Source organism: Ascidia mentula, chromosome 3 (assembly GCF_947561715.1).
Source record: "Ascidia mentula chromosome 3, kaAscMent1.1, whole genome shotgun sequence".
In the NCBI taxonomy this organism is placed as follows: domain Eukaryota; kingdom Metazoa; phylum Chordata; class Ascidiacea; order Phlebobranchia; family Ascidiidae; genus Ascidia; species Ascidia mentula.
In genome coordinates, this window is record NC_138568.1 from 4,206,394 (window position 1) to 4,231,581 (window position 25,188).

Genomic DNA, 25,188 nt, shown 5'->3' on the forward strand with positions numbered 1-25,188 from the left:
AGAATGGTGGTCCAATGCGACCAGTTGCATTCCTTCTTCTTTTGACACATGTCACATAACAACCTGAGTTGCAAAATCAAATGAAGTGCTATGATGACGATGAAAGACTGAAAATCTTTACTTGCTTCAAACCCTTTAGCTGAGGACTTGACTTTGAAAAAATCAAAACTAACAAATACATTTAACTTTATTTTTTACACAATGGAAAATTTACATGCAAAAAGTGAACAGTTATAGAATGAAGTATGAATAATTGACTTCAAAATTAACCACATCACAAAAGTTTTTAGGCGTTGTTACAGCACTTGAATTTCAAACTTGTTGTGAACTATTGCTAAGACAAGGAGATGACGAAAAACCATAAAATGCAAATTATGTTTGCTTATTTGCCTTGCTGCGCACCAATGCACTTTTCACGCCAGAAACACTGCACCCGTTTGAAATGACGTCATGTATTCCTGAGCGTCCTATCATGAGGTCATGCAAGAGTATTGCCCGACGTCGTTGCACTTTCTGTGTGATTATTTCAACAATACAATCGAAAAGGCACACAGCCAGTGCAATGTTGTTAGGCAATGCTCTTGCATAATGTTACAATGTGACGCTCAGGATCACATGATGTCATTTAAGAATGGAGCAGTGCCTTTGACATTGAACAACACATCAATAACACAGAACCAAAACTTTTGCAAAAAACTACCTGATTTTTCTCACAAGTAATTTTTTTCGCCTATTAACAAGGAACACTAAGGAACACGTGATGCAAGAATATGTGCGTGACACAAACCAGAAACAAAACACCATTATATGGGGCATAAAAAACAATATTTACAATATTCCTGGCAAACCAGCTAAAATCAGTGATTTATCCAAACCAAATTAAAATTAACGACATTGTCATGTCCATGACTTCTCAAGTCAAGAACGAAACAGAATTTTATCTGTATAAAGTTTCGGTGCTGATATGACTTGAGCATTATACGTTTGGTGCTAAATTGTTTAAAAAACATTTGAACTTGTCAATTAATTAAGATAGAGAAATAGAAAGGGAACAAGGCTTTTGTCATTTTACACACTACAATCACAAAATAGGCACAAATTAAATCAATATATACACAAATAAAGCACAACCAACTTTACAGAAAAAAGTACAGAACTCCTTGTCCAAAGGGAGGTTGGTTCAAACGAACTTTACTTTCTTGGTCAAGTATGACTTCACTTCACTCATTTGAACAACATCATTGCCGTTCTCATTGCCCTTCTTCAGCATAACAGCGGCATTCACCTGAACAAATGAATATTGTCATTATTTGTCGTAGAGCGAGATTAAGGCCTGGAAAAAATGCAATGGAAAAATTAATGTGGTTTTTGACATAAATGTTCTTTTTTTTAAGGGTAGGGTCCAAATATTATAGTTCCTGTGTTTTTTCTATTGAGCCCCCTAAAAACACACATAGTTTCTGAAGTTCCTTCATCTTGAAATATTCAACTTGTTTTTCAACAACTGTAAAGTGCATTTGAATGACCAAGGTGATACTTTTTACCAACTAAGGCAAGGGTATTTTGAAGTTTTGGCTCCTAACTTTATGCTTTTTGATACAACCAGTGTAGTTCCGTTTTCTTTTCAGTAGGAATTTAAGATTTTTTTATTTTTATCTGTTTTGTTTTATTGGTGAAAAAATTTTTGAAACTGGAAACACCAACAAAAACTAGCACCGACCTTGGTCAGTATGCTGAGCAGATCCTCTTTTCTATAATTCTCCTTCAAAGCCTTGCAGAGAATGGAAATGAACCAAGAACCTTCAGTGGTGTCCCTGAAAGCTTTCGTGCCTAAACATAAGACCAGGTTTTTTAGTATTTGCGCAAAAAATCACAGCAAATGTTTAAAACCTCCGTAAGTGGCTTGTGTAAGACAGTGCGTACAACCCAACAACACTTGAAATTACTTTAACACAGTTTGTTGTAAATGTAATGCAATAAAATGGTGGCCAAAACAGATAAGCATTTTATTGTTGATGCAGTCTGGAATGCTTTTCAAACAAAGGGCTTAAGATATAGAAATAGTGCTGTATCCAACGACCAAGACTGTATAGTTTCTGAATGTTAATGTATAATTGATATCACCTGAAAGTTTAATGTCAATTCTAATGGTAAAAGATATAAAAGTCCCCACAAACAATGAACTTTACAGAACAGGTTACCTGGGGATGTAGCATGTGCAAACAGCATGTTGGCCCACTTGTGAGCTGAGTCTTGTGCAAAAGCACCAGCATCAGACTGTGTTGCACCTTCAGCCCAACCTAAACCAGGTAATCAGTAACTAGTACATCGTGCCAAGTGCAAACAAACCCACACCAAATTTAAATTTACCATATGTGCGTGGCTCTTCCACTTCAACAATTGAATCGGACTGGGTGCCAGTTTGCTTGTCTGCAAAACAAAATTAATGAAACTACAACTTTGTTATGAATAATATTTCCTGCAAAAATACAGAAAAAACGATTAGAACCAACACCTATGATGTCACCACCTTAATAAGCTGTATCTCCTATTTTGTAAAGTACACGCACTTACTGTTGATTAATGACATATGTGTATAGTATTGTCCACATCAAAATTTTAACACCATCTACTGATATCACAATGTAAAATATGAACTCATAAAGCTTTTTTTGAGTGTTTTGGAACTGGTGTAATCATTGCTAGCACAAAGCATCTCTTTAGGATATAAATTTTACTTTGTCTGCAAAATTGGAAGAAAAAGAGTTTTGGTGTCTCTTTTTTGATCAGTGGTGCTTCTGAGGAAGTGAAGAGTTTTGCCACCTGCTCATCTGAAATTTTTTCGTTGTCTGTTCCGACAAACCAATCCACATTTCCCTCTAAATTGTGAAATAGAAGGTTAATATTAGTGTTTAGAGAACTCTCACCTTGATGAAACCTTTATAGATAAGTTATAAAACATAGTTTTCTCAATATCATCAATTTCACGAAACTGTTGCACTAAGACCGCAAAGAAAATTTTAGTCAACTATTCTGTGGAAATCTTAATTTTCTGAGGTACAGATTGCACGATGTTGAATAGTTTCAGGTTAAAACATTGCCATTAATTACATTCACTTTCTTTCACATCTCTGCCGAAAGTTCACACAAAGGACATTCATTACCTCGTTGTCCGTGACTTCCAATGAACACAAAAACCATTGGGGCATGTTGATTATCCCGAGATCCAGTAAACTCTTTCAAAATTTGCATAATTTCCTACAGAAAATGGGAAGTTTAGGGTTTCTGCAGAGTTTGGGTGCAATTTCTGTTTTTGCAATACTCTCTAGCATCCTCCACAAAAGTATTGTTTTAGTCTAAGCAGTAATTCTATGGATACTTTGCTTGAAAATCACAGTATTTTATCAAAATAATCTTAATAATTTTATAGCTTGTGTTGTGTAGTGGATCGGCAAATGCTAGGCATGCATGTTTTAATGTTACCTGTTTTCGCTTGTTCAAGTGTAAATCCACTTTAAAGCCAAGTTGCTCCAACAAAGCCTTGAGGTTTCTGGAGTCGGCCAATGCACCATCACGATTTGGCGAGTTCCCTTTAAACCTGGTGTTGTTCAAAATCAGGGCACGACTTTGTCCCCAATTGTGTACTGGATATGCCTGGATGAAATTTTTACAGTGACTTAACTGCTGTAAGTACCCAGTGTCAGTTGGTATGATTAAAACTAATTTATATCTAACAAATAGGAGTGCGAATATTTTATGTAACTGACTGATTCCACTTAAATGTGCTAGCAAGAAACAGGAATTTTTTATATATTATTTCTTCATTACAATACACACACATCAGAACACAACAAACTTACGTCTCTGTCAACTGTTGTTTGACCATTTATAGTTGTTTGTACTTGCATTCCTTCTACTGTGAACTTCTCATTGTAAGCAGGGTTGGAAACAAAGAAATCTAAACATGTTCATTCTAGGATTAATTTTTAACAATTATATTCATCCATTGAAAAACATATTTGTGGATAATTTGGTCAACTTAACAGGTTTTACAATTTAATTTGCAATTAAAGAAGGGTTTATGTAAGTGTAGTGCTTGACAAGTTTTAACATGAAAAAGACAATTTGCAACTTTTTTGGCTAAACTGCATCTGCTAATATCTAGTATATTTTGGTGTGTAAACAGCTTGAACATTTTGCAAAAAACTGTGACTAGCATCAGTAAAAATTACAGCCAAAAAAACTTATGAATATCATTTCACATATTTTTCATAAATAAAGCAAGCCAAAGCACAAGTGTGTCAAATGACAGTTTGACATATTTTAAACAAAATTAATCGCAACAAACCGTTGACATCCAAGGTCCGAAGAATTTTTGGAAGCTTCGGAGAACCTGAATTTATTCATAAATGATCAATAAACAATGTAAAAAACAAACAAACAACAAGTATGAAATGGTTATTACCATTGACTGCATTGATGAGAAACTTTGAGTTCTTATTGTCATATCTAACTTCATTTTGTGGCATTATTGCTGATTGAACAAATGTGCCACCCGAGATTTTAACAGACATTTCGTTGCCTCTCACTTCACGTTCTTTTATTGTTCGAGTCGCATTTACAATATCCACGTCCATATCAGTCTCCACCGGGGAACTGCCAGGATTGACAGGACCATTGCTGTCTCTACATAAAACAGTGTACAAAGTATTAGGCAAGCAGAAAGCATCGGTTTTTCATCAAGCAAAATATGCTATGTTTGATGCAATATTCCTAATAAGTAACCTTGCACTTTTTCAGGATAACTCAAATATAAACCTCAGAAGCATTACTTTTGCCATTCTTTACTGTCAGAAATTATTAGTTTTCAGCTGAAATATTTTTTCATAAAGTTTGATATGCCTCTATATTGCAAGAGTATGAATGACATGACATACATAAATCCTGTTGCATCACTTTGGGTGCCTGGTCGACAGTTTTGTGGTGCGCTTCCTTCATTCTTGTTGGCTTCACTTCTCAACAAACTCAGGGCTTTGTCATATGGGTCACTTGCAATGGTAATAGGGAATGTAAACTAAAAATAAATTACACAATTATTAAAATACTTTGTCAATATTGCTCGTACAGTCCTCTGGTACTTTTAAACCCAAAGAAAGAACTGAGTTTCTTGGCAGAACTGCCCAATCACAAAAAAAAACATTTAAAATTTGGCAATAAGAAATTACATTGTGGTGTTATTTTCCCCAGAATCCAATTGTTATGTTATTTTCTTGACAGAGTTATATTGCTCGTCACACCAACCTTTTGTAAAACTGGGTGAATATGTTTGAGGAGCACAGCATTATCCACAATTCCACAAAGCTTCTCTTTGTCACATGCAGCCAGCTCTTGTGGTGACTTAATGTTTCCTTTTCAACAAAAACTGGACTTTAGTTTAAATGAAACAGCAAGCATAATTGTAATTGGGCATCAAAAATATTTTCTCATAATTAAAATCTAGAAGGCTACACTTCAGTAAAAATGCTGTTAATAATTTGGTCACAATCAAAAACTTTGCACAATAAACTTCTGTTTAATCTAAACCAACAAGGAAACTCGGTGTTATACCTCCCCACAAGTTATGAGCATCCTCCTCCCGCAGTCCAATTCCTATGATGAAGTTTATGAAAGCATCAGCAGGCTCCATTCTCGATGCCATGGTGAGACAATTTATCTAACTCACTTTTCTTGTGCAGTTTACAAGTGAATTAAAGGCCCCACACTGTCTTAATCCTATTCACAAACAAAATCATCGTTTAAATTATGTATACATATTATATTCATGTATCAGTTTATTTTTTCTGACGATTGCTGATAAAATAGCGGAAATGTGGAGATACAATTTATTAATGCCATTCTTTTTAATAGGGAATCTGACAATTTCAAGCCATTGTCATTAAACTTTTAGTTATGATAAGAAAGTGTTTATAAAACATTGCGCTGTTAAAAGTGTTTATATGTGCAAAATAAACTTTTAAAAAACCCCCCAAAAATCCTGTTAAAAACTCTCTTTCTGAACTAGTTAAACACCATCTCAAAGCCTTCCAACCAATAAAATACTCTCTTTACTAATTCGTGTGCATTTAAAAAGAAAACAATGGCATTACCCAATGGTCCCGTCGTTTATGTGGCTATATAAAAAGCGGAACCAACTCCTGCACACGTCAGATACAAAAAAGTCGGGACAATACAACCCGGTGATTCCCCCGATGGTCCTTTTCCATTGTTTTCTGTTTGTTTGTCATGATCATGACGTGGACGGGTGACACTTATATCAAATCATAACTGATCATTTTTTAACATATTTCTGTACAATAAGTTAACACTTTTTTGTAACGACCAAAAAATTGTAAACGATAGTCTTGACAAAAAGGCAATTTGTAGTGCCAAGCAGAAAATTGGAAACTTGTTTGCTGAAACCATGCTGAAACCATAGTATGCTAAAACTGTAGTATTCTATGAAAAAACGTGTAAAACAGACACCATAATAGCTATGTACAAAATTATCCCCGAGAGGTATTATTGGTCCTAGAAAAATCGAAATGAAGAAACATCCATGGTTTGTCATGCGTATCACACATGTGCGCTCTTGCTGAGATACAAAAACATCATTTTTGGTTCACGAGATCTTGAGTTTTTTCTTGCATCTAGGAAGACTAGGATGGTGTTAACAAAACAGTATTTGCGTTATGAAGCTGCCGCCCAATTTGGAGTGGTCGGTGGTCAGAGGGCGAATATCACGTTTTTGAAAGTAAGAAATACAGAATCAAGATACGTCGCTGTTGGGGCCTGCGAAAATGTGAATGTTTGGGATACAAGAACACAGGAAAAGGTAAGTTCTTCTTTGTATGCAAGATATTTGCTATAGGCATGTGGGAACTCTACAATTATGATAATCGTTTGCCTAAGAAGTGCAAAGACCAGTCTGGATTGCAAATACTGAATAAATCTACTTTCATATTTTCTGTATCTTATCAGGAAGTCGGAAATTGTACTGACACATTGTATACAAGTAAAACAGTGGCTAGTCCGTGCATCTAAAGTTCCTTATTACAACTTGTCCTATCTGGTGTCAATAATAATATTAGCCACTTGAAATTACTTTTGTAAAACTTTTGAAGTCATGTTATAAATTTCAAGGTCTTAGTCCTACAAGGGGATAAGTCAGAAGTCACAGCGATCAAGTCCAGTCCAAAAGGTGATTACCTGGCTGTTGGTTATGCAGATGGGTCAATACAAGTTTTCAATGTCATCACTGGAGAATCCAATGTGACTTTTACTGGCCATCGATCACCTATATCTTGCCTTGCATTTGACAAAGATGGCATGAGACTGGCATCAGGCTCACATGTAAGTTAAGTGTGTATATAATTGGGGTGTTATTAATATACATGGATATACAATGTATACATATATATAATGTTATGTGGGCTCCATCATTTACAAGATATTGTAGAGGATTGATGTTAAACTTTGTTTGATTTTCCATTAATTTTCTTATTGTTGTATTGAAGTAAAAAAATTCCGAATTTAGGTCACATTTGTTTGATTTGGCATTTCCTCAAGAGTCAGTACTTGTATCCACTTCATAATGCTGCTGTATAATTTAGCTGTTTGTCTTCTCAGGATACTGAAATAGTCATCTGGGATTTGGTCAATGAAAGTGGTTTATACAGACTCAAGGGACACAAAGGCATCGTGACTCATTGTTGCTTTCTCTCAAAGAGGAACATGCTTATATCCAGGTAAAAATGTACCTTATAGTGAAATTTAACATAAAAAAATAGAATTAAAATATTTCTGCATCACTTCGCGGTGTCAAATGTAATCCTCAGTGTACAGTTAAATTTATATGTGGTCAACCCTCCATTTTATTACCTTGTGTTTCATGTAGTTCCAAGGACACATTTGTAAAGTGGTGGGATCTGGACACTCAGCATTGTTTCAAGACTATGGTTGCCCACCGAGCTGAGGTAAGACCTGCTTAAATGGTGTTTTAGATATTGGTTACATATGCTATTAGTGGTAGTAAGCATTTGTTGCCAACTTCCAGTAATATTGACATGTTGTTCAGGTTTGGACTTTCGTGCTTACACCAGATGAAAGCAGACTTATTACAGGAAGTGCAGACAGCGAGCTTCGAACTTGGAGTTTAGAGTATATTGGGCAACAGGTTTGTTACAAATGCTAACATGCATTAGCACTATGTAAATATCTACTGTATGTACAATATTGTTGATGATTTTATGTTTATTGCTTCTATATCAGGACCAAACCATTCCACCCCCAGCCAAGCAGAACAGGCCTTTCGAAGAAATAGAACATGCTGACAACAAAGCAAATGACATGATATATGAGGACATTGGTGAGTTTTGTGTTATTTGGTCCTTCATTGCTTGCTTGGCCATACCAAGTCTTAAAAGCACGTACCGAATATACATATTGCTTACATATGGGTAAACTTAACAGCTTGTTATTTATCTATGTGTGTTTCTGTTGAATTATTAGTCAAGATTATTGATTTTCAATATCGCTTGCAGAAACTGTTGAAGACCGACAAGTTGTGTGCAAAAAAATTGGGTCCATAATGCGTAGAGGAAAGGATAGAGTCGCAGGCCTGGCAATTACCAAGGATGGAAAGCATCTGGCTTGCCATGTATGTGTAATGTAAACATTAATTGCTGTATATTTCTGTGAACCTATTATGCATATGTCACAAATTTGTTTGCTGTAGGTGGGTTTGGCAAATTTTGCTAACTGTACTGCCGAAAAAATGCTTTTAGTTATAGTACTGTCACTCTTTTCATGTGATTAACATCACAAAAGCTGATCACACTGAGAAAAGAATTTTCCTTTTCCACAACTTATATACATTTTACCTGGAAAAATTCACATGCCCTTGGTTGTGTGTTTGCATCCTAAAGTATCTTAAAATTCTTCAGCGTTTCATTCAAGCGCTTGATTCCATGCTTGCCTTTTGCTTTATCAACTAAAACAGGTGCATTTATTTAGGGCAATGACAAAACTTTGGAAATGTTTTACTTAAACTCAGTGGATGAAATTGAGCTTAGACTTAAAAAAAAATTGAAGAGGGCGAAGAAAAAACTAAAGAAGGAAAATGAAAATGCAGATGAAGGTATTTACCAAATTGCTCTGTTGCACTACTGATTTATTAGGACTGTTAGTTATACTTTTAATAAGTTGCAACTGTCAAGCATAATTTTTTTTTTTTTTTGTTTAGATTCCGTAACTGTTGAGCAAAATGTTGACGATGAAATAATTCCTGTTGGAGTATGCACATGTGCAGGCAAAATTTGGTATGTTTTAAGGGTAGAACTTTTATCACATGAAAGCAACACAAATGTTGTCATACTAGAATCTTTTCTGTAGTAAATGAATTACACGTTTTGATTGAATTATACAAGTATGCAATCTCCTTGAATATATGTGTTGATTAAAACAATATATTTGTAACTTTTACTCAACTTGGCTTACAGTTTTATTGATATTTCTTCCACAAAATTGGATCGGGAAGTCTGTGTTGTCACCTTGCTGCGCAACAACCAGATCGAATCATTTCACATTGGAACAAAGTCTGCACACCTGGAGATCAGCCAACGCAAGTGTTTGTCACTTCTTGGTCACCGAACAGAGTGCAAATCTATTTGTTTCACTTCTGACAGCCTGGCACTGCTTTCTTCTGCTTCTACAAGTGCCAAGCTGTGGAACAGGTAACGCAGTGCAATGGTAGTAAGTTTTGAGTGAAAAGTTTGAGTATGATGAACTTTTTAACAAATAACTTTTTTTTTAAGTTTTAGTGTAGAATATGTATACATGTAACTAACTTTGACACAAAACATCATTCGGGTTTTGTACTGTCAATAAATACAAATTAAAAACAAAACATTCAATTCTAAACTGACGTTTCCAGAAGTAGCAACCAGTGTGTAAGAACAATGAAAAGCATTCATGTCCAGTGCTGCTTGTTTGTTCCTGGTGACAGGCAAGTGTTGCTCGGCACTCAATCTGGATCCATAGAAATCCATGATATTGCATCAGGTAAAGTTATGCAAGTGATTTCAAATACCCAAAAACTTGTAACAATTTTTGGATAAATCTACTTTCATATTTTCTGTATCTTATCAGGAAGTCGTAACAATTTTTTTTAATAATTGATCTTGCTCGTTGCATTATTGTTGACATAACCCTGAGGAAGTCTCACCGAATGGCGGTCGAAATGTCGGTTTTAAATAAAACTTTAGAAACTTAAGTGCCAGAAGAGCAATTCTGATTTTTTGTATATGCACAAGAGATGGTCTATCTAGCTAGCATATTATGTGTTAACTAACACTCTTCACTGCTCAGGAACATGTCTTGAAGAGATATCAGCTCATAGCGGCAAAGTAACAAGCATGTGTCTAACCCCTAGTCGCCATGGGGTTGTGACTGGAGGTGACGACAAAACGCTAAAGTTCTGGGATTTTGATCTTGTGACAGAAGAAGACAAACCTGAGTAAGTTTTATTGTTGTCAGGGTAACAAGCAAGAACCTAGTGGCCATTTTTTATTGTTATATATAGATGTTCCTTTATTACCCTTTCCATTAAAACCCTGAATCGCATGAAATGTCACAAACACACTGTTAACATTTAAATTTGCTTACTTATCGGACATAAGTGTAACAGGAATTAAATGTTGTACTTTAGCATAAAAACGCTAACAAAACAATTCTATCATTGTTTCCAACTTGATCAATTTCCCACTGTTTTGCTTTACTCATGTCATGTCCAAGTGTAACTTGTGTCAGTGGACACAACTTTAACTAATTGGTGTTGAGTGTTTTGGTTAGTATCCCAATAAGATCGGGTATTGTTTAAAATTATGTATCTGTTTTATCCTTCATTATATGGAACAACTTTAATTGACTGTTGCAGACTACCAGGTTGATTAAACACAAATCTCTGTGTGTTTAATCTCGTCCAGTGTCTGCTAAATAATGTTGCATATTTGTTTGTCAACTTGGTGTTCTACTGAGTTGACCTTAAAACAAATATCCGCTGGTGTTGTGCCCTTGAAAATGTGGTTGCGTTTTCACTGCACAATGTTTGCCACAATTATTTTATTTGATCTACAGTTTTTTTGGTGAGCAGTGAAAAGTGTCTAGACACCATTTTAAAACTTATAAAAATGCAAGACCAGCTTTTTCCAAACTTTGTCAATGCATGGCCCAAACAATTTTTTGCAACAACTTGTGACCCATTGCCTGCACTGATCATAAAATTTGCGATAGTGACCTTTTTTTGGTCTCTGTGGTAAAATATGGTCTGTGTGGTAACCATATTTTACCACAGAGACCAGAAAAAAAAGGTTTCTGTGGTAAAATATATTTCTATCAAATTACACAAATGGTTAAATTGGTGTGAGATACATTGTGAATCACATTGAAACCCGTGGGAGATTGTGTATGCACACCTACACATGCCTAACTGATAATACATGCAATGCATTAAATATAGGAGCTTGTTGTGTTGTTTTTGTGTAGGAGGTATTCTAATTACTTAAAATACAAGTTCGTTTGATTCCCAACATACTGCAACCGACCAAAAGTTGGCTATACCTGAAGAGTCCTAACCTGGTTTGGAAAGAGCCTTTAATTGTTAATTTTTTGTCCTTATGCAGAACAAGTCGCCTGACGCTGGTCCACACTCGCACACTGGAATTAGACGACCAAGTCCTTTCCATTGATATGTCAGCAAACAGAAGACACATTGCAGTTGCTCTCATGGATTGCACTGTCACAGTGTTTTATGTCGATTCACTCAAGGTAAAGTCAATTATTCCTCTCTTTGTATCAATGCAGAGTTGATCAATACCGCAATCACAAAAGACAAGTAATGAAATCTGTTTCAGTTCTTTTTGTCGTTGTACGGCCACTCCCTGCCTGTAAGGTCTGTGAGCATTTCAACTGACTCCAGCCTCATAGTAACGGGTTCCACAGACAGAAACGTCAAGATATGGGGCATGGATTTCGGAGATTGTCACAGGTAACCCTTGGTTTTTATTCATACCGCACAAATCTTTCCTTTTGTTATAGTAGACAAACTGTTTTTGGAACATGCATTCAATAAAATATACAAGAATAAAAAATTCTCCAGGCTGCTTTATTTGTCATACATATGTAATTAAAGAAAAAGGGTTTTATAACCTTTTAACAACTGTAGAAAAGTGTTGTTTTACCTGCATTGCTACCAAAACAAAATGTTTTTTACACTAAAGGTCCTTATTTGCACATGATGACGATGTCATGGCGGTTAATTTTGTCCCTGATACTCATCTTTTCTTCAGCTGCGGGAAAGATGGTCTGATAAAACAATGGGATGCTGATAAGTTTGTACTGATTCAAGTTTTGAAGGTTAGTAACAGTCCTCAAATCGAGAAGGTCCTTAAGATTTTTCCATACAATAATACTTTAAGGAATTGAGTTTATTTTCCAAAGGGTCAACAGTATACATGTCTCAAAAATTTTATTGGTAATGGGGGTTCACAGAGTTAAACGATTGACCAAGGGGTCTATAGACCTAAATAAGTTGATAAACCCGTAATTTTATAAAAGTAACTAAAAGCAATAAACCAACAAAACTTGCGTTAGTCAATTTCCTATTTTAACATAAAAAAGACTTAAACCCTTGAAAAAAGATGAAAAAAAAATCCAAATTTTTCTATGTTACACAGGGTCACATAGGAGCTGTGCTGGCTCTTGATGTGAGTGGTGATGGGGATTTTGTGGCTTCGAGTGGAAAGGATCGTTCGCTCCGATTCTGGACACGCTCCCATGAGGTTGTCATCCCGTCGGAAGAGAGGGAGCGGGAACGTGAAGAGGAGGAAGAGAAAGTCCTCCCAAAAAGTCAGGAAGCGCAGGTTTGTTACTTATTTTTCTATGGTTGAACTTCGTAAAGTAGGTAGCATAGTTTCAAGAAAAAGTGTGTTGTTTATAGAAACTCATAAGATCCAACACACATTGTCAACTCCTGTACATTTTCGTATATGTTAACATTTGGAAAATGTAAGCAAATATACTTAAAATTACCTACAACGAGTTGTCTAGATGACATTTTTCGCAACTTAGCTTTATGTAGCAAAGCTTTTTAAGCTATATGCTCAAAACAATAAAGATGTTTTGATATAGGTTAGTAGCGATTCTTGCACTTAACCCACTGTAACTCATTACATTGGACAGATTCCTGGTGAGGCTCCCGACGAAGAGGTTGGAATGGCGAGCAAGACGACCATAGAGAGTGTTAAGGGGGCAGAGAGAATCATGGAATCAATTGAGGTATCAAAAATTAAGCATTGCATACTGGTTGCCCTATTCTGATAATCAGGCCCTATTTCTTGCCAATGTCCAGGACCATTTTTAGACCACAGCGAATTTATTTTAAATGTGCAATTTTTTGATGAATATATTTCACTTAAACTATCTTGATGGACGCAAGTAGTTTTCAAAACGTTTGCACATAATGTGTAGCAGCATATTAGCTTTGGCTTTCTTGTTTAAATTAATAAACTCTAGCTCTTTGCACCTATTTCTATCCTTAATCTGTAAAATAAAAATAATTAAATGGGTTGAAAATGTGTTGAAAAATTTGCTTTGCTAGCTTCACAGAGAGGAGGTCGACCGCGAAAACGAGCATAAAGCTTTGCAGAAGAAAGGAGAAGAGGTATTTAACTTAACCATATAATATGTCACATGTGTTTTGCGTTGCATTTTACTATTGTTTCTGTCTTTAGACTCCGTACGTCTCCCATCACCCCATTCTAAAGGCTTACGGTAACATAACGGTAAGTGCGAAAAATAATGCGTTCGCTGTAAATTCAGGAAAATATGCTTTTTCTCACTGTGAAAGTTATTCTCTGTGGCTTAATTTCGGTCGTGATAGACTTCCATAGCAGAATGAATCAAAGCAAGACATCCTATATAACGTGTGGCCTCAGCAAAGATACCGCGAATTGTTTTAATTTACCTGTGCTGTGAAGGTATTTAAAGTCCACGTATTTTATTGTGTAAGCTACATACACATGGCCACTGTTTCGACCTCTTATCTGTGCAGCATAGTGTTTCCACCTTGTTCCCCGTAAGGTTGCACCTAGTTTGGTGCCCAACGGATGACGGTGATTGTATAGTCACCACAAAGTCGAAGTCTTTGTCTGGCCGTTTGGTGTACAAAGTCAGTCGTCTGGTAGTCACACCAGCTGCACTAATGAGACCTTGTAGGTCGAAACAGTGGCCATGTGTATGCAGCTTACACAATTCATTTTATTGGCTCCACTTTGCTTATCATGAATTTTAATTCTTGCCCCTTTTCTGCTCAAGTCATCGAACAAGGCGGTAACAAATTTCCTTTCAAAACCAATTTAAATTTATTCTCCAGTCGGATCGTCACGTTCTGCAGACGTTGCGAAAAATCAAATCCAGGTCAGTTCAAGTGTGGATTTACTTTCGTTTGTTTGTTGTTTATAATCCGTACAAACTTCCCTATAATTCTGCAACTACAGTGAGTTGGAGGAGTCACTACTTGTCCTCCCTTTCTCCTATGTTCCCGACCTTCTCACTTTGCTTAACACTTTCGTCACTAGAGGGCGCGAGGTGGAGCTCGTATGCCGCGTCATGTTCTTTCTTCTCAGGTAAGTTTTGCGGTTTGTTTAGGGGGGGACCCAGATTCGATTGCTAAAAGTGAATATTTAGGTCATAGTTGGGTATTTTGTTTGCAATTGCGACCGAATCGCTCTTTGTGGCAGTGGTTATGAACCCTTGACCTTGTCGGCAAGATTTCGGTGAAACAACGTATTTTACTGATCTGGGAGTGATTCAATTCGTAAAACCCGGCAAAGAACGTTAACTTTGATTTGCGCTGTACGCAACTCTTTATTGGCAATTGCAAAATTTTCTTTAAAACATATTAAAAGAAAATAGTACTGCTAATTATGGGCCTGGCCTTTATTGACCGATCTGAGATAAAAAAAAAATCCGTTTCTACAAACCTGAACCGATAAATATGTTGTGTAAGGCGGCATATAAGTGTTTGTGACGCAAAAAAGTCACGTAGCATTCCAGTAAATGTTTGTTGCAATTGCACCGCAGCCATGCCGTGTTTTTGCCATTGACATTCATCAGATGCGAATAACACCGGCCCGGCACGCAAAGTTAATCACCAAACATACGTCGTTCGCACAAGAGGCGAAGCAGTATAAACAACTGCCATAGTTTTGTGGCTCGTATAAAGCGACGTGACGTGGCAGATTAGCGACCGCTATTACGCATACTAAGTTCCTGGTAATCCAAGGCGTGGTAAACATATCATCCCGTTTGATAAACGATTTGCGATTGCGCGGTTGAATAGGTTGTAAACTTGCTTTGCCCTGTATGTTTGCTGTCTTACTGCACAATCGTTGATGTGCCGGCGGGGGCAAGCGCATAAACTTGACTCATAACTGACATGTAAATTTGACTAAAAAATAACTGTTAATGGCATTTGCCATAAAAATCATATTTTTGTTGGTTTTAATTGTGGTTCAGAACTTTCTTATCTACACCCCAACAAAAGTTGTGGAACCACTACACAATAGTGCAGTTTCGTTAAAGCTACCCATAAAATTGTGATCTGAAAAAAAATTTAGTAAATAAAACTGATTTTTTCATGTTAGAATCCACCACGGTCGAATCACCTCCAACCAAATGCTCGTTGAAGTTCTGGATGAGTTAAGGCGAAACACACAGAACAAAGTCGACGAATTAAAGGTTTATACATTGGCTTCACATTCTGCATGGATTACTAATAAATGCTTCAACGTCACCAACTAATGGTGCAAATTTTTGCTACGCTAAAACTATTTTTCCAGGACCGAATTGGTTTCAACGTCGCCGCACTCGGCCACATGAGGCGCCAGATCGAAGCCCGAAATGACGTCACGTTTTTCGCCGACGCCACCCAGCAGCGCAAGGAGAAAGCGAAAAAGAAAAGAAAACGGGACAAGACGCAAAGGGCCGTGATCGCCGTTTAGCCGAAAATAAATCTCCAAATTTATAAATGTGTTGTCATTCTTGATAGCAGGGGTTCATAACCAGGGGTACGTTTATCCACGGAGGCTATGAAGCCCCAAAACAGTGGTTTCAAAGTGAAGGTTATTTAGTTACGTTTAAAAAAAATAACTGCTTCAGTAAAGGCATTAGTGAATTGACCGATTGTTGGTGTGCTGTAAATATTAATGAACTTAAAATAATGCATCGATTTAAGTTAGGCTGCAATGCCTGGGTTGCGAAGCCTGTAAACCTATAATGGCGTATCGATACAAAATGTGGAATTTGCTGTGGCGCTTATACAACTGGGTTTTTGTCACTCCCCATGCAGAAACATATCAACCTTTAACGCATGCCTCAATTAAGCTTTAAGACGTTTTTTCATAGCTGCTGAGTCACCACAAAGCGAATTCTTCAAAGGCAAAAGAGTGACTACAACCGCTGAGTCACCACGAAGGGGAAGCCTTTGATAAGCTGGTGTTAACACAAGGTGCACAGATGAGGTCCAATGGGTCGAAATAATTTAAAAAGTATGCAAAGCAATGAGTATCGTGTATTGCTGAGTAAACAGGAACGGAACGGAACCACCATTACATTATTTGTCAGTGATGTTTGCAACCTGTAGCAAGTGTATCAACACTTCATCCCAGGCATGAGTCTCATCTCAGAGCCAGTCCGATTTCTGCAGTGTAAACAACTAAATTTAGACCAACGTGCAAAACGATACCGAATGTTAAAACCACAACGCACACAGCGCGCCACGCTTTCGAGATCACCAACCGCGCGCAAGATACGTACTGGTCTAAAAGGCCGGTGAACTCTGCACGTTCCGTAATTCGACCCGAAGCGGTCATAACTTCGTGCTTGGGCCCAATTTGCGAGTCTTGAAATTGCTCCTCTCGTCGGACGTGTTGTGAATCGCTGGATGATGGAAACGTTATTACCGGATGACTTAACGGTAATTGGCTGCGTGCCGATCGTTCCTTAGTGCCGACAACTCACGAATGGATTAAGACCTTTTCGTTACGAGGTTGGAGCTGCTTTTGTTGGTGTCGGTATGTCTTGGATAATACAACTTGGATTTGTAAGAAATCTATATCGAATTTGAGATGTACAAACCAAAGATGTTGCGTAATCTATTTCTAATGTGTATTATTGCGGATTATTTGCTGTAGAACCCCCCAGTTATAATATTGATTCCTAATATTTTCCGGTTTTCCGGAAACGTAAGATGCTGTGCGACAAAATATTAAAACAAATCTTGCAAATAAGTGCTGTTGGCAAGTTAGGCAGTATACCCAATGATAGATGGTTTTATATATTAATATTGTTTAGTTGCTGGAGCAATGTCTGTGTTTTGGGAAATTTATAACAGGATTTGAAGCAACCCGAAACAACGTTAATTGTTTAATTGGCGGAACTGTGCCTGTTAGTGGAGAATTTGTTGATAGAAAACAACTTGAAAAATAGATTTGGAAATGCCCGGGGTTTTGTTGACGGTTCTTGAGGTTTACGCGCAGCCAACCGTACACAGAAAAATAACGCGCTTGTGTTTGGTAATTGCCTCGTACTCTTCCCTTAATCGCAATACGGCAAACCCATGCAAATGTGTCACATTTTCGAACATATACGTTGCACCTTTGCCGGCTTTTGTAAAAATTCTGCTACAAGTAATTCCTTGCGTATGCCGGAAAATTTCGGCAACACATTCACTGGGCTATTAGGTCATGTCGTTACAATGGCTTGGAACACCTTCTTTGGAATCAAGACAGCGGCGTTGGGGCGTAGCCGATCTTGCATCCTCGACACACGTTTTGCCTAATGAGGAGTTATCCTGTGCTTGGTAATGGGACACTGCGGTGTGATATGGAGGGCGCGTACTCGTGCGTAAAATATTAAATTTCTGGGAAGACATGACACGAAGTCAGGTAATTCATAACTTTGTATCGTGTGAGTAACCTCAATATTGCGCTGAAAAATCACTTTAGGCATGATGTTAAAAGTATCTGAAAGAAGGATTTTTGAGTGTTACCCAACCCTTGGTCGTACTTTTATTACAAACTACACATTTTCAATATGCTATACATTGATCATTGTTTGAAAACCTTCTTTCATTTCGTAACTTAAGGTTAGCGTTTGTTTTTTATAGGCACATATATTCTTCAAACTTATTTTTGTGAAAGTAATTTTAAATTGACAAAGAATGCTGTCGCTTTTAAACTGTTTTTGTCAAACGACAGCCTTAATTTAAAAAATTTTTGAAACGGAATACATTGCCGTATAAAGCGTTCTCGTTATAAAGTGTTGTCACTTAGCTGCTGAAGCATGTTCGAAAATTCTTTTCAGCTTGCAAGCAAAATATTTTCTGATCAATATGGCCCATGTTTGGTCGACAGTTTTGCTAAAAACATTCGTTTTTTGTGCAACGTTTGTTGTTGGTTTTGCAAATATGGCGTCAGTCACAAAAGATTCGTGCGGCGAACAGAAGGATATGTGTTGGTAGAAACATCAGGTCATGTTGTCAGTATCCATGTTTGGCACACTCTTTTGTCACGGGAAACCTGTGGGCCCATGCTGTGGGCCCCATTACGCAAATTAAGTGAAAGCTGCAGGTTTGAATTTTTTGCAAAATTTTGCTTGACATGTTCAAAATACGTTTCTGAACAAATCTTTAGCTTTAGTGTTACTGCCCAAACAACGACATACGTGACTTATTTGTGTTCTATCGTTTTGTTGTTTCGAAATGATGTGTGGTTTGAATTAAAAACCAGACGGTTCATAAAAGCTAGTTTTTTTTGCAACAAAACAATCTTGTTCAAAATTCACATAAAAACTAATCATTCGAATGTAACTCTTTGCAGCTCTCCTATCTTACACTTGTTGTGACAGAGAAGCTTTCCACTTTTGAAAGCAATTGGAAGTTTTTGGGATTAAAGTGTGGAAAAAATTGTTCATAGTGACGTTACTGAACTTCCATACGACTGGTCGTACACGAGCAAGGCAGGTTTCTGGTTCGTATTTTTTATTACAAAATGTCTTTCTTGCACAGCGAAAGTAACAATACACACAACGATTGAAAAATAAATAAATATAAATATATATGTGGCAAAAAATGAACAAAAATATGAATAAAAACAAGGACACGAGAGTTTGCAAGATTCGAAAAATTATTGTTTTGGAAATGTTTCGCGGTGAAACGCGTAGTGTCGAAACCGTGGCAACATTATTTCTACTGGACAGTGGCTATAAAAAAAACGCGCAATAACCATACACTCACAAGTATGCGAAAGAGATATATATCATTTAACACAAATTTGGTATCGAAAAGTAGTAAATAATCTGATACCAAGACTTTGTCAGCCATAAAACTGACCGAAAATTCCGCTTTTAAAAATTTCATGAATAATAACCATACCATATAACATAACCATGCTTGTTTGTGTGATGCACCTATACCCCAACGAAACCAAGCTGTATAGCAGGTGAAACGTCGGACAATAAAAATCACGTTAGCTGTGCCAGGAGGACAGATTACGATAATATAATATACCTGGCAGCAACAGCAACATAACTACAGAAATAGTATCGAATCATACGTAAACCACTCTCTCGGATACAGGCGATTTTCAGTCTCTCCTGCATTGTGCAGTAAATCGCACGAACAAGTCAGCTTGTGATGCTTTCAACAGAGGTACTGGCAAATTGCGCAGTTCACCCTTGGTTTGACCGTCATGTAATCCCGTACGGAATAGGAGCCGGTTGATCGTTTTGTGAGAACACGTCGAATGCGGGGTCGGTATGTTGGCCCGTTTCGTCCTCTGTGTCTTCTCACTGCGCAAATGAAGGAAGATTAGGGTATGTTTTGGACATTTTTTTGAAAAATTAAATCGACCGACTCTAACCCCATACGCCTCAAACTACTGGTTTTACAATGTTTCTTTTTGTTAAAAAACGCTTTTCTGTTAAAATTTATATCACAACTAATTGACAAAGTTATTGAAGCAGAATAAGTCAACACTTAAAGTTTGAATGAGAAGATTCAAAATTTCGTTTTACTTAAAAATATATTTTCGCAAAAAGGTTACAAAATGGCGGTGTATGTTTTTCGCCTCACAGCGAAGCCCCAATCTATTTAAAAAACCTTAGCCAAAATCGCCCGCAAATCGCAGATAATGAAATTTAGTATTATTTTCTTACCGTGGCTGGTGTCTCTGCGCTTCTGTTGCATGGGACGGCAAGTGTAGGCGATCTCCTGGCAAGCACGGAACACCGGGGGAGTGCAACGCATGGACGAGAGACCCAGTTGATGTTTTCTGCGGAAAACGCACGAGAAAATTAAAATTACGCTTTAAAGGAAAGTGTTGAGAAATACGTTCACGAGTTTTTATCAAAAATACTATGCAAATTAAAAGTATTTTAATATATGTAAATTACAGACTCCCAGGAACACGAATTAGATGACACGCGTGTATTCTTATATTTCAAACATGAAAAATAATACTTTTTGTAAGCGAGAGCAATGCAACAAAAAATAAAAACACTCTCTTTCGTATACAAAACACTTACTGCGAGTAGATCATTCTGGTCCACTTGTTGGTTGCCAGGGAACGGGCTTCACCCACTTGTGACATCATCATGATACATGACGTCATGAGAAGAACGGCGATGGCGATTTTGCACATGTTCTCGTTTGTTTGTATCACGTTTTTACCGGCAGCAAAGTTGGAAGATTTTATTTCACGATACACGTCTATAAACAAAACATACTTGAGTTAATTAAGATAAAACGGAAACACACAAGGGAAAACGTAGCAATGTTCCACGAATGTGATGCTATTTCGTTTCTAAAAGTGCATGCAAGAATGCGTTAAAGTTTAACGATACTACGTCAACTGCGTTTACCAGATGGGTAGCATAGAAGCCAATGCCTAGTATCGCATCAAAACTCATCCACTTTGCGCATGTTTTATTCCCTTGCTTACAATCGCAAACCCATACTCTCGTTCGACTTCCAGAAACCGAATCTGTATCAGATGCCAGCGCTGCACCTCTGCAATGTTCACCGCCAAGGTCGGGCCCTTATATACACCCCGCTCGGGCTTACGTAACCAAACGTCGGCCCTGGACCCTTTTTTTCTTCGCCGGCGCTTTTCTCACACGACAGCGTGCCGGGATAAGCGGTGCCGATCGATGGGGATACGAGTGCGGTTAATTTTGGCCAGAAAATCTCCCTTTGATGAACAAAAATTAACTTTCGCGAAAATAGCGGTCCTCGTTTTGGTGACCGCTAACACGTTTTTCGCACCAGGTTTGCAACGAGTGACCTTGTACCTAATTCTGTCCCATGGTTTGCCGATGGGGGCCCATCGGGTGACGGTTACGAGAAGCTGTTGAAATGTTTGATTGTTGATAGGTTTATGTCTGTGGTCGTTACCCGCGGCACCAATAAATGTACGGGACGGTCTATATTGAGTTGGGACTGGGAGTTTTTTGTTATCACGCTGATATCTATGTGTTGCGATACAAGTCATCGTGATAAATATTGCTTATTATAAATTGTGTACAATTGAGCGCTCCTGTTTTGGTAAAAAGCTAAAAATAAGGTTCATAAATCTCAGGACAAGATTATCAACGCTCGGAGTATATCGCAATATCATTGCAAGCCTTTCAAAATATTCCAAACCAACTAACGCACGACTTGAATGATTAATTTGCAACTCGACAAAGGCAACAAGTCAAATGCAACAACACGCTGAGATATTTACTTTTCCAAGCACGCCGAGTATGAAGTCATCAGGGATGATGTCATCGCGCAAGATCGCACATTAGCTTTTGTTAGAGCAGCAATAAACACTGCATGAACCCGTGTTTTTGACCATGTCACATTGGGCTTCCCAAACCGACTCAGCGGTTGTGAATCACCGCAAAAAGCTTAAAGTGTATAAAAACTAAGCTTCGAGTCCAGGGTTCGGGCATCTTTTCTCCCCCTGCTGTGGTAACGAACTTATTTGTGTTTTAAATTTGGGTAAAATTTTTGTTTGGTGATGACTTTTTTTTGGACCCAGCAAGGTTTTTAGCTGTATTTTTCGTGTTGGAAATTACCCCGTTGACGTAAATCGTCCGGATTCAAAATATTTTTGAGTGGCGCTGAATGATTTGTACAGTTATGTGGAAAGTGATCAGCAAACATCACGGATATGAGATTTGAACGAAACGTTTTCAAGTGATTGTAAGTGTTTCTTTTGTTTCCAACATCAACTTGAAACGTTTTTCAAATATACGGCGGAGGCTTGGTTGTCTTTAATCTTCAGTTTGCAAGAATTTAGCGTTGTAAGTTGAACGACCTTCAACTTCGACCTCAGTATCATGTTGATTTTGCTTGCACGGCGTCACGTTTTCAGCCGCGGTAAAAATGAATAAGCGAGCGAGAACGCGCTAATATACTCACTACGTGTATATCTGCATTAACTTAATGGTGCGGACAAAGTTTGTCGATATTCTGTCGTTTCAGGATTGAGTATTTTTACGAAGTGAGTTTGAGCGTCTACTTTTTCTTGGTAACTGCCGCACACGTTTTTCAGCGTGTTTTGTACAACAGTTTTAGGAGGAAAATTATTTCAGTCGAAATTCGGGCATTTTTATTTTGATTCCGTCATACTTTTCCCGGTCGTGCGAGATGTGATGGTAGGTTTACGTCTGGTCCTAATGGAAAGCGTACGGCAAATGATCTGTAACGCGTTATATTCCAGGTGATCCAGAAAGTGACGCTATAGCATTTACTTTGTATTGTTTACCGTTTTCTCAAAAACATCGACATCATTTCCTTAACTGATTATTTGTAAAGGTAGGAATTTTAATAAAATAAAAGCTGAAAGGGAAAACCGTGTTGAAGTCGCGAGTTCCATGGTTCGACGGCCGTTACACAACAATTGCAACCGAATCCATGCGTTTGCACGCTGGATTTACCGTGTTTACGCAAGCATGACTTGAGACAGGTGCGCGTGAAATTATTGTGGCTACGCGCTGCAAACCTGGCTCAAGTAATGCCTCCCTGAGATTCTTGTTTAGGGCACTGGGCGCACTCTGCAACCACCACGATCCTTGTTTGCTTCGTGAAATGGATTGCAGATCTTCTGTCTTGCGAATTTTGCGGTTTGAACTTGCGATAAAGGTCGTGCGACTTCGAATTCTTGGTTCTTGTGGCCGAGGAAGGTTTAAACATACCACGGTTTGAGAGTTTGTTGTTGGGCAAAACTTCAGTTGCCTTATTGTATTGCTGTTTTCGCAGGTTAGTTGACCTATGGTTTATGTTTAAATGACTTCCGCGGGATTGCTGTGACATTAAATAAGGCGTTATTAAGCCAATACGGAAACAGAAAGTTATGAGATTGTTAGAGTTTAAAGATTTTGCCAAACAAAAATTACTGTATAAATACCACAATTTGGTCTTGAAACTTCTGTTTATTAAATAAATATTTGATACTAGAGCAACGCAACTTATTGCGTAAAATTAATACCTCTTCACTGTTGTTTAGTCTCAGAAATATTACAGGCGGGAAAAACCATATTTTCGACAGCATAGTGATGTTGAAAGTCATTGCTAATTCCGAGGAACAAACCCAGATTAACAGCATTTTAGCTTTGGCTTTCATTTTCAAAGTTATCAACTCCAAATATTTTGCACCCAAACCCATGCAAATTCCTGATTTTGTAAAATCAACTTTAAATCTGCAATTGTGCTGATTGCAAGTGTACCTACATGGCCAGTAAAATATGGACAATATAGGCTACGTTTAATCTGTAGCCCGAGCCACTGCAACAAATTTAAATACGTTTTCGTTGCTATACTCAGTGCAAATGACACTCGTACCATGATTTGTCGTTTACGCATCATCGTCGCCGAATAAAACAATTCGTCTGTATTGGCATCGAGATACTCGCATACATTCCGTGAGGTTACAGAAACTCACATCGCAGATCCCTTCCACGATATTAGATTCAAATATGCAATCGCGGCTTAGAGGTGCCAGGAGATTAGATGGTTGTTTATACGCCCACCTACCCTAGCTCCGAACCATAGAGGGGCCGGTCCGGTGGTTTGGGTTTGCACGATAGGGGTATAGGACTGCGGATCCTAATATGGAACCAATGACCTTGGGCTCGACGGTCATCCAAGGAGAAGAGCGTTTTGTTTGTCAAAGCAAAGTTGACCACGTTTTGTGACTCGGTTTGTGTCGTGATATGACTCGACATGGGTTGGACCCAGAGCACGAGGCTGACAGGCACGCGCCGGTCCCGTCAATATTTTTGTGAGATGTGACGTCACGCCGGCTTCGCGGTTCCAATTAGGGCGGTCGTAGATGAAAGGTTTTTGTTTTCTATGAGGATTGAAGCGGATATTATTGGCCGGAAGGACATCCTGTCAGATAGAAGAAATCGCCTCCTTTTTACAAGATAAAATCTCCTTTTTTGAATAAAAGTAAACAATGGAAAATATATGTGGTGCTTGTGTTTCTTGTGGCTTTAGAGTTGCATGGCAGTTGTGCTTATTGCAAGTGTACCAATATGGGCGAGAAAACACGGACAATATAGGTTTTGTTTCAACCTGTAGCCGGAGTCAAATGCAATGAATGTGGAAACAGTTGCTAACTAAAGCGAAATCCAAGTACCGAAATTTAGTGTGTAAATATATTTATACCAAACTGCCAAATGTCACTGCACAGTATTTTTAAGGTACAGCTTTGCAGGAGTAAGACGACTTCTATGGGTTGATGTTTCTTCGGGGAACACAGTAAAGTCATTGTTCACATGCAAATGCTTCTCCGTCGATGATTTGTTTACAATCATTTTTCTAATCCAGACGTGATGCTGTGTGATGCGGGGTTGCGTGCCAGATAACCGAGTGCTGCTGATTTTTGACGAGATCGTGTTTTTCCGATAAACCCCGTTTGTGTTGCAGCGAAACAATATTGGGACGTCGTGTAATTAATTTGAAATGCATTTTTATTAAAGGTTTGGTCTGATTTAATTATTAAGAAAGTGTTTTTTTGTAGTTTTTTTTAGGAGCAACGAATT

At 37.8% G+C, this 25,188-nt stretch overlaps 3 protein-coding genes across 3 annotated transcripts; 1 reads left to right on the forward strand and 2 right to left on the reverse strand.

Moving 5' to 3' along the window:
* Nucleotides 1–175: 175 nt before the first annotated feature.
* On the reverse strand, nt 176–5,768 carry LOC145894232 (caspase-6-like). The gene is made up of 13 exons (XM_082982751.1): nt 5,608–5,768; nt 5,302–5,408; nt 4,938–5,074; nt 4,466–4,686; nt 4,349–4,393; nt 3,861–3,958; nt 3,484–3,654; nt 3,165–3,258; nt 2,739–2,879; nt 2,371–2,430; nt 2,202–2,300; nt 1,721–1,830; nt 176–1,285 (listed from the first exon to the last, which is right to left on the reverse strand). The coding sequence occupies exons 1-13, from the start codon at nt 5,696–5,698 to the stop codon at nt 1,181–1,183; spliced, it is 1,479 nt and encodes a 492-aa protein (XP_082838877.1). The 5' UTR covers nt 5,699–5,768; the 3' UTR covers nt 176–1,180.
* Nucleotides 5,769–6,679: 911 nt separating this feature from the next.
* LOC145894163 (WD repeat-containing protein 3-like) lies at nt 6,680–16,107 on the forward strand. The gene is made up of 23 exons (XM_082982640.1): nt 6,680–6,871; nt 7,180–7,389; nt 7,666–7,784; nt 7,934–8,012; nt 8,114–8,212; nt 8,308–8,404; nt 8,580–8,695; nt 9,052–9,175; nt 9,281–9,356; nt 9,537–9,770; nt 9,971–10,098; nt 10,405–10,552; nt 11,718–11,862; nt 11,949–12,082; nt 12,315–12,450; nt 12,771–12,956; nt 13,276–13,371; nt 13,694–13,756; nt 13,827–13,877; nt 14,468–14,511; nt 14,592–14,720; nt 15,741–15,834; nt 15,936–16,107. The coding sequence occupies exons 1-23, from the start codon at nt 6,701–6,703 to the stop codon at nt 16,095–16,097; spliced, it is 2,841 nt and encodes a 946-aa protein (XP_082838766.1). The 5' UTR covers nt 6,680–6,700; the 3' UTR covers nt 16,098–16,107.
* Nucleotides 16,108–19,124: 3,017 nt separating this feature from the next.
* LOC145895090 (uncharacterized) lies at nt 19,125–20,884 on the reverse strand. Its single transcript, XM_082983842.1, has 3 exons — nt 20,680–20,884; nt 20,311–20,426; nt 19,125–19,944 (listed from the first exon to the last, which is right to left on the reverse strand). The coding sequence occupies exons 1-3, from the start codon at nt 20,793–20,795 to the stop codon at nt 19,796–19,798; spliced, it is 381 nt and encodes a 126-aa protein (XP_082839968.1). The 5' UTR covers nt 20,796–20,884; the 3' UTR covers nt 19,125–19,795.
* Nucleotides 20,885–25,188: the final 4,304 nt, after the last annotated feature.

Coding starts and splice junctions, on each gene's coding strand:
- LOC145895090 (XM_082983842.1), bottom strand. CDS start 20,795: ATGTGCAAAATCGCCATCGCCGTTCTTCTCATGACGTCATGTATCATG. Junction 20,427..20,679: donor ACCAGAATGATCTACTCGCA/GTAAGTGTTTTG, acceptor CGTTTTCCGCAG/AAAACATCAACTGGGTCTCT. Junction 19,945..20,310: donor GCGCAGAGACACCAGCCACG/GTAAGAAAATAA, acceptor TCATTTGCGCAG/TGAGAAGACACAGAGGACGA.
- LOC145894163 (XM_082982640.1), top strand. CDS start 6,701: ATGGTGTTAACAAAACAGTATTTGCGTTATGAAGCTGCCGCCCAATTT. Junction 8,405..8,579: donor CATGATATATGAGGACATTG/GTGAGTTTTGTG, acceptor TATCGCTTGCAG/AAACTGTTGAAGACCGACAA. Junction 12,957..13,275: donor CAAAAAGTCAGGAAGCGCAG/GTTTGTTACTTA, acceptor TACATTGGACAG/ATTCCTGGTGAGGCTCCCGA.
- LOC145894232 (XM_082982751.1), bottom strand. CDS start 5,698: ATGGCATCGAGAATGGAGCCTGCTGATGCTTTCATAAACTTCATCATA. Junction 4,394..4,465: donor TCTCATCAATGCAGTCAATG/GTAATAACCATT, acceptor GAATAAATTCAG/GTTCTCCGAAGCTTCCAAAA. Junction 2,431..2,738: donor CTTCCAATTTTGCAGACAAA/GTAAAATTTATA, acceptor TTTGTTTTGCAG/ACAAGCAAACTGGCACCCAG.